Source organism: Mytilus edulis, chromosome 2, assembly GCF_963676685.1.
Source record: "Mytilus edulis chromosome 2, xbMytEdul2.2, whole genome shotgun sequence".
Classification (NCBI taxonomy): Eukaryota; Metazoa; Mollusca; class Bivalvia; order Mytilida; family Mytilidae; genus Mytilus; species Mytilus edulis.
This window is the reverse complement of record NC_092345.1, coordinates 63,987,003-63,995,630: the sequence shown is the minus strand read 5'-3', so window position 1 is coordinate 63,995,630 and position 8,628 is coordinate 63,987,003. Positions and strand designations below refer to the sequence as shown.

The 8,628-nt window shown below is 30.5% G+C and overlaps 1 protein-coding gene across 2 annotated transcripts; it reads right to left on the bottom strand.

Moving 5' to 3' along the window:
- Window positions 1-495: 495 nt before the first annotated feature.
- Window positions 496-8,001, bottom strand: LOC139512662 (uncharacterized). Of its 2 annotated transcripts, none has more exons than XM_071300445.1 (7): window positions 7,813-8,001; window positions 6,014-6,205; window positions 5,609-5,683; window positions 4,180-4,347; window positions 2,909-3,055; window positions 1,473-1,503; window positions 496-835 (listed from the first exon to the last, which is right to left on the bottom strand). In XM_071300445.1, the coding sequence occupies exons 1-7, from the start codon at window positions 7,850-7,852 to the stop codon at window positions 685-687; spliced, it is 804 nt and encodes a 267-aa protein (XP_071156546.1). In that variant the 5' UTR covers window positions 7,853-8,001; the 3' UTR covers window positions 496-684. The 2 variants fall into 2 exon arrangements, with proteins under 2 accessions (XP_071156546.1, XP_071156545.1); XM_071300444.1 differs by having other exon boundaries at window positions 4,162-4,347; window positions 7,813-7,990.
- Between the last annotated feature and the right edge of the window lie 627 nt (window positions 8,002-8,628).

Here is an 8,628-nt window from a genome sequence, read left to right as displayed (position 1 = left end):
GTACAAAATCTTTGAACTTAACTACCTACAATTTTACAATTTTAAGAATTTATAGATTTACAGCTATTGTTGCTTATTTAAGGAATGACTGTAATATTTTTTCTGTCTATGAAGAAATAACATAAAAAATTTGGTGCACACTGAATAACGCGCGTAGCGGGTTATTTAACAGTGTGCACCACAATTTTTATGTTATTTCTTCATAGACAGAAAAAATATTACAGTCATTTCTTATAATTTAATTCTAAATTCCATTTTAAACCGTAGAAAACCATGAAAAAACGTTGATGACGTCACAGTCACATGACTAAATTGTGTCTATGGGCTCATAACAAAATAACGTCAGCCAATCAGAAGACGTGTTACATCCAAAATTAAATTATATTAATATAAATTCATGAATTCAAATATAAATAAAAACCTACCAACACCTTTCCTAATGGACGAGCGTAGCGTGTGTTCATTATTACTCTTTTTGGTCAAAAAATTAGTTTTTTATGTTCTTATTCTTTGATTTATTAAATTATTTTATTACATTGAATTTTAATGCTACTTGAGAAGACATTTTAAAGAAATATCTTTTTCTACTCATTCTTACTACGTTCTAGTTGAAGCATAACGTCAAAATGTTCCTTAATGAACAGTTATTGTCATATCGTTGTAAGAACACTCGGACAGTTGAGTTTAAATTGCATAATCATAGACTGTAATTTCAGCTTTGTCGTAGATGTGCGGTGGTTCATTGATAGATTTGTCGTAAATGTCAGGTGGTGCATTAATGGATTTGTCGTAAATATGCGGTGGCTCATTTATAAATCTATGAGTGCCTTCGTACCTAAAATAAAGAAGAAGTAAATAAACTATTGTTCTTCTCTATCAATATTAGGTGTATAAACATATTTTTTTTTTCATTTTTACGTCATCAGTAATTGTCGTTTATTATATATAAACAATGGTTTTTCTAAAAGATTTTTGTGTTTATAACATATCTCCGATAGTCAATGATAATATTACCAAATTCCAAGACCATACATATATCAAAATATTTTTACACAAATAGGGGGAGGGTTGGGATCCCGCACACATGTTTAACCCCGCCACATTATTTAGGTATGTGTCTGTCCCATATCAGGAGCCTGTAATTCAGTGGTTGTCGTTTGTTTATGAGTTGCATATTTGTTTTTCGTTCATTTTCTTTTTATATAAATAAGGCCGTTAGTTTTATCGTTTGAATTGTTTTACATTGCCTTTTATAGCTGACCATGCGGTATGGGCTTTGCTCATTGTTGAAGGCCGTACGGTGACCTATAGTTGTTAATGTCTGTGTCATTTTGGTCTCTTGTGGACAGTTGTCTCATTGGCAATCATACCACATCTTCTTATTTATATATAAAATATAAAAAGAACTTGTTTAATTATAATTCATTTACCAGCAAAGCCTTCAGTTATTGTAACGTTAAAAGAGAACTCACCATTTGCTGTCAGTGATGTATTTTCCTAGATCTACAAAACAGAGACAACAGATATAAAGTGGTTGGCAAACATAGTAAGTCGAAAAAAGAATTGCAATACTCATCCTCAAAGTACAAGAATACGAAAAGTCGAAAACAATCTACACACAAATATAGATTTACAAGCTCAACCAAAAACCAATGATGACGTCGTGTGTTGTGGTAATGAGATCGAACTTCGTAAGTGGCACTCTTTGTGTCGCTCAATGAAAGAAAATATTATGTAATAAGGCATGTTCTGTGATAAGTCATGTTCGGTGAGGTCACAATCGATGAAAGCACGACGGGATAGAGAAACCAATCAGTGGTCATATGTGAGAAACATATTTATCAACGGTCAACCAAATCGTATTGCCATCCGTTAAACTTTCGAAGCGTTTGAAACTCTTTGTTCAATAGCTTCATTAAGAAAATCATGATATGAAACGAAATAGCTAGAATATCGTATCAACTGTGACGTATAAAATCAATATACAGGTGCTGAGTTTATATTGCTGCAAACATGAATTCCGTAAAACATCATAGACGATAAAAACACGAGGAAAGTTAGCAAGAACCACACCCAAAGGACAAATGATGAATAGACAAATAACAGTCCACATTCACTTGACATTAAACTTAAAATTGAACAGCATGAAACCCATAAACTCCTGGCGTAAATGTAGTTGCTCCTGGTATGTGAGCCTTTCCTTCTCCGCTAGTGACAACTGCCAGTGGCGTGAGTAATATCTTATGGCATGATGCATTTATCATCAAATAGCTTATTGATTGTTCTGTTTCAAAATGAAAGACTCAGTAATAGGTTACATGTATCCTTTGTGTAGTACATTGTACTTTTGAATCAGCTAAATAATGTACACGCACAGTGAGAGTATAACGTTAAAATTTTAAAACTAATCGGCCACTAATTGAAATCATTGATAGTGTTTTCAGATATTAAACTTGATCAAAATGTTGTAATGTGTTTGTTGTTGCTTGTATTTTTAATGTAACGTAATGATATTCTGTTCCCTTCCCTTTAAAATGCAGCAGAATAATACAAATACATCGTATTGAACTGATCTTAATAATTGGTGTTACTGGTAAGTCTGTCCGTCTTTCTGTGTATTAGTCAGTCTGTCCATCCTATACACATTTATTCAGAAACTAAAATTCAAGCCATTCCAAATTTTGGAATCAAGCTATACACGTAAACGTGCTGTACAATGTGGTGACTTTCTCCCTGTATACCTAATACTTATAGCTAGCTATTGTTACATATCGTAAAGTAATATATTTTCGTTTTTGCAGTACACTGGAAAATACTCAATATATACTCCTTTCTTTACTTTTTTTTTCAATATCAGAAAATAGGTATTGTGATACGTTTGTCCTATTTATTCTTAATCACAATTTACCAGTGTCTTCTTTGGTGGTTAGCAACTTGTCTTTTGCAAGTTGATTTGGTTTGCGGCATTTCAAAATGGCACCAACAACGACCAAAGTTCCAAAGATAGCTAGAACAACAGCGCCTGCTAAAATCATCCATTCGTAGAAGTTCAAATCTAAAAGTTATACAAATGAATAATTAAAAAACTACAAAAAAGCATACAATCAAACGCAGATTTTGTAACAAACAAACAAAAATATATACATTATGCAAGTACCTCTTGTCGATAAGATAATTAATATGAAAGTAACCTACTGATATGAAATGAGATGCAATATGTTGATATGAATTGTGTCAAAACTTGTCTCCAGTTTAAACTATGTTGGACTACCACTCAACCACGGAATGTGTTAATCAGTGGTACATAAAACGCTACAAGAAGTTAATAGGGTCAAAGTGCAAGGTCAAGACAATAGACACGACAAGTGAAAAGTGACAATTCAATTTCCTTTCAGAAGATTTACCCATATAGTAAAGGGGTCATTAACCGTCAAATTCAAGTTCATTGATTTGACTAAAATTCTTATATTCAATTCATATCATACTTAAACGTTTATGCAAGTTACAAACTGTCTAAAATAAACAATTAAACAAAACATTGACTCGATAATATGCATCAATATTTCATGTGTATTTTATGTAGACGCCATCTAATTGACAATTGACATTTGATATGACCCAATATTGACGTACATGTGCATATGCATATAAGTATAGGTCTTTTTGATTTCATATTTTAAGTTTAGAGATATATTAATCATATTTTTTTACTTGTTTAATAATGATTTGTTGGGAATCGAAACAGTCAGCAAAGTTGTTTATCCCTGTTCCACCTTCAATCTTGAAAACCTCTCATTCATTAGTTGAACACACCTAACGCAAACATAACTAAGGGTTGAAATTGAAAGTAACATAATTACAGATTCAGATGAGGTGAATTATTGTCTTGTTAGTCAATAATACATCAGCGATGTTTTTTAATTAGATAACTTACATATTAAACAATACTACATTTGTACCTAAGTCTATCTATATCTCATTTCTAATAAATTCAAATTAAAAGCAAAAAGACTTTCACTCCTAAAAAATCACTCAACTTGTGTGTAAATGTTCAATAATCAAGGAATGTATATATATTAATTTGGCATACACTTATAATATAATAATGCAAAGAGACAGATAGCTTTTTCGAAAAGCAAGCTAATAATTGTTTAGCCATACCAATCAAGTTGTTTTGACCAATATCCTTCTTTGTTGACTTTCCGTTTGTGTTTTTACGTGAGTGGTCATCAGAATAGTCCATTAATGAGAAAGGCATCCTATTGTCAATGATTTGGCCTGCCGGTGGTGAACATGCAAGGATCCCTTTCGGTCTTGAACATTGAACTGATCCCGGATTCTCTCCATCTAAAGTGGAAATGAAATTAAAAAAAACACGTTACTGTGTTTACATTAATAGAAACGTACGTTAATGCATAATATCTAGCAGTGTGTGTATACGTTATTGAATTTTTACTCTTAGACGGATGAAATGTGATTATTTCTAATGACTTTTCATTAAAATAGTGTACAAATTAATTTGTATATAATTTTTTCATCTTATGATCAATCAGCCCTTTGGGAAAAGTTTTGTTTTCTCCTTTAAAACTCTCGTTTAAATGTGAGAACATTCGACAGGAATAGTACGTGCAATTAATTCATTCTCCAATTAAAATTTCGTTTGGTTCTAGATGAACTAAAAATACGGTTGATGGAATCAAGTTTAATTTTGTGTATTTAAACAAATGATTACGCCAATCTCATATATAAAAATAAATGTGGCACTATTCATATCTATCACTAGAATTAACTAAGGGTTTTTTTTCTATTTCAAGTGTCTGTATTAGCTGTTACTTCTCTGTGATAGAAAAACAAGATCTGGAATTAATCATGAAAGGAATACTAAAACGTTACTTCAATTTTGAATAGGAATCTGTATATTAATAATTAGAGGATACACATCTCAATAACTGAAGACTAATGTTAGCCAATGTTTAAAAACACTCACCACCTGTGAATTGAACAATTTTCGTATAAAATCAAACTGCATATTTTGCTTTAAAAGTAGTCGCTTTTGTATACTATAAAACTAGTATATTTTAAAGTGTTTGCATACGTTTAGCCAATTTGCTGATTATTGATAACTAGAAGGTCAATTACCGTTGAATTTTGATATTTCGATAGGAAAATAGCAAGGATACCGCTGGAATTAGTATTCTTTATTAAACCTCACTCTATATTTGAATAACGTTTTTGGCTAGTGAAAAATCACAGTCATGGTGTGAATAAATCCAGATATTTTCGTCCAAGTCTGCAGGATCGGTAAAAATCACCTTCACAAAACTGTACCGTCCTTTTATTCACAGCAGGTGAATGATTATTATAGGGGTAATCAGCGGACGAATATTGTTTTTATTATTTGTGATTTATTACATAAATAATATTTAATGGAAAAACAAAGGATATGGGTATCTATTGTCCCTTGCATCCATGTCACAAAATCAGTATTTATTTATGATTGCCTGTTTTCCATAGGACAGATTGAATACCAACATTTGTTAGGTATTATTAAACAGTACAGTGTAATGATTATATTGCTTTAACCTATCTTTAAATTAAAAATTCTCACCATTACAAAAGAACCACAACTTTTCCCTACATGGCTTCCAGTAGCTACCGTACACATAACACATTCCATCAGGCTCTATAAAAAGAGAGCAGTGCCACGCTCAAGTAAATGTAAATAAATTGTTGTTGATAAATGCTTCATGTCAGCATTACACGGACTTTTATCTTATTTTTAAATCCGTTTCCATTTAAACTTTTCATTTACCTTTTTATAATTCTACGAGGAACAAATACAAATAGAAAAACCTAAAATTTCCTTAGAAATGGATACTATTTTTAATTTTACCCTCGGACTAAATTGAACAAAAGTCAAAGCATATATCAGTTGCTACTTTTAATCATTTTCTCATTGATAGTCGTAAAATGATATTAAGACATTATCAATTGTCTTTGTTTTAATACTTACTTTCCGAACCTAAATCTGGATCTGCCTGCCTTCTCTTATACCATACATCACAATTAGTTAGCACGCATTGGTTTCTTGCTTTTTTTGCATCTGATAAATTTGATAAAACACTGTTGTTTTTGGAAGCGCAGTATTTTACCGCGTCAAGGTAGTCAAATGTTTGGTTAGGAAGGAATAAAAGGCATGAAATACCTACAATATATGATGTATTTTTTTACTAAACAAATCGTATCTATATATATATATACAAACAAGTCTAAACAAGTGACATATAGCGGATGTGGTCGAGTGGTCTAGAGCACTGGACATGAGGCTAAGCGATTGGTGATGTAGTGTATCAAAGATGTGAGTTCGAATCCCGCTCAGGGACGAACAAAAAATTGTCAGTAGAAAATCTAACTCTAACACTGTTTGGAGTAATTTTCAGACTTATATATTATATATATGCATTCCAATGTAAACCAAACATCTTTCAATAATAAAGTTTTACTTGTAGAAATAATCTATTTAAGAAGATTTTGTCACTAGATGAATGCTTAGATGGAAAACCTCACGTTGTTCAAAACAGTTGTAATGACTAATAATACTGGAATGGCAGCTGGAGAAAAAAAAAAACCCAATGGTATGACTTTGATGCTGAAATTGTAGGAGTGGTGTGAGTAAGCAATCTAGTTTATATAAGACGTTCTTTTTGCTTCGATTACTCTGTTCTCCTTCTTTTCTAGTGATGTTATACATTTGTAGGTAGTTTAATCAGATTAAAAAAAGAGAGAATATCAAAAATGAAATGTTCAGCTGGCTTGCACTTTAAAATTATTTTAATTACATGTTATGGAATCATTCCTAAGTTTTAAGCTGGTTTTGACAAATGGTAGTCAGACATTTATATTACAGTAAAATTTATCAACTTACCTCATTACACAAATTATTTGCTTATTTCTCATAAAACTCGTACAACGATTTTTTTCCATATCTAATATCTCCTCAAATTAAAATTTTCTGCAGTAACTTTAATTTCCTTCTTAAATACGTATATGAAATGAGATATCATAATAAGATACGTGTCAATAGATAAAACGAGATTATGGGATGAAACAAAAAATGAAAGAGGAAAATATGAAATAAAATGCTTACGCTATCTGACATTACAATGATGAAACTTTGCTAAAATGCGAATGTCAAAAACGTCGTACAAGTTGTTTATTCGTCTTTGTCAAATGAATTGAAGTAAGACTTTTTAAAACTTAATTTTGTATGTTTTCTTTATTCCTGTGATAAACATAAACATGGTTTCCATTCTTCACCAAAAAAATGTGTCACGAGCTGACTGCTTATTTTCAGAAATCTGACATTAATGATCAATACATTTCTTTGCTCGTGTTTCTTCAATTATTTACTAAACTATAAATGCTCTATTTTCTCTTTTTCTCCATTGATAGAGGATAAAAATGTTTTTGATTATTTGATAACTATTTTCTAAAAAGTCATTCCGAAATAAAGCATAGTATTCGGTTCATGTATTTAGTGTAAAATTCAATACATTTTAGTTTTCAATTTTAGTTTCAACTGCTTGTTAAGAAAATGCATGCTTTATATGAATGATTAATTACCATATAAATGCTGAAAATGCTTAACAAACAATACACATGTTCCTAAATAAAACAGTTCATTTCACTTTTTCTACAATAATTGCTTAAAATTTAAAAAAAAAGGATGAAGAAACACGTTTCGATTTAAGAAACTAAATCTTTTATTAAAGTGTTCGTCTATTAAATATACACGAATCTATAAAAACCAACCTTGGAAAAAAGAAACAAGTTGAATCCATACTATTATCATGTTTAGACCTATAATCCTATATGAATATTCTAGTAAATATATTTGATCACACAAAAACTATATATCATATCAAATGCATCAAACCAGATCACCAACAATTACAAATATTGCATGTTTCCTATTCGAAACGGGAAGTTTTTATTTGAAGTACTATAATTATAATACTTTTAACGAAAAATATTGTACAATTTCCGTTTTAATGTTCCAATTAAAAATCCTTATTGTTATAATCGTGTGACTGTGACATTCATTCTTTTTACAAGATATGGAGGAACTTTACAGAGACTTTCCAAAATTCTCCGATCAACATGTACACTAAATCTTATAAAAAATAAAAACTATAAAATTCGATTAAGGTGGCTCGGCCCTTTAACAATGCGCATATTTTAAGGGCATACGATACAGTTTTGAACCTGTATTTACAAGTTGATGAAAATTTGCATATAGGCTATTTTTTACCTGATTAAATCAAATATGTAATAAAAAATATACCTTCATGTGCTACTTTTAGAGTAAAATGAGGTCGAAATTTTGTATATTTGCTCAAAATTCAGATTTGTGTCCGTATTTTCTTTTTCGAAAGAAAGACATAACTTTTTTGTTTTAAAAGATAAGCACATATTGTTTTTTGTTAAATAATCGGTAATTTCTGTGTTTTGTAAGTATCATTAAAATTTATGCAATTTTTATTCCGAAATAACTCTATATTTATCAAATGTTCATGAATAGAGGAAAAAACGTCATTTTTTGCTGCATGTTTATCAAAATTAAAAAAA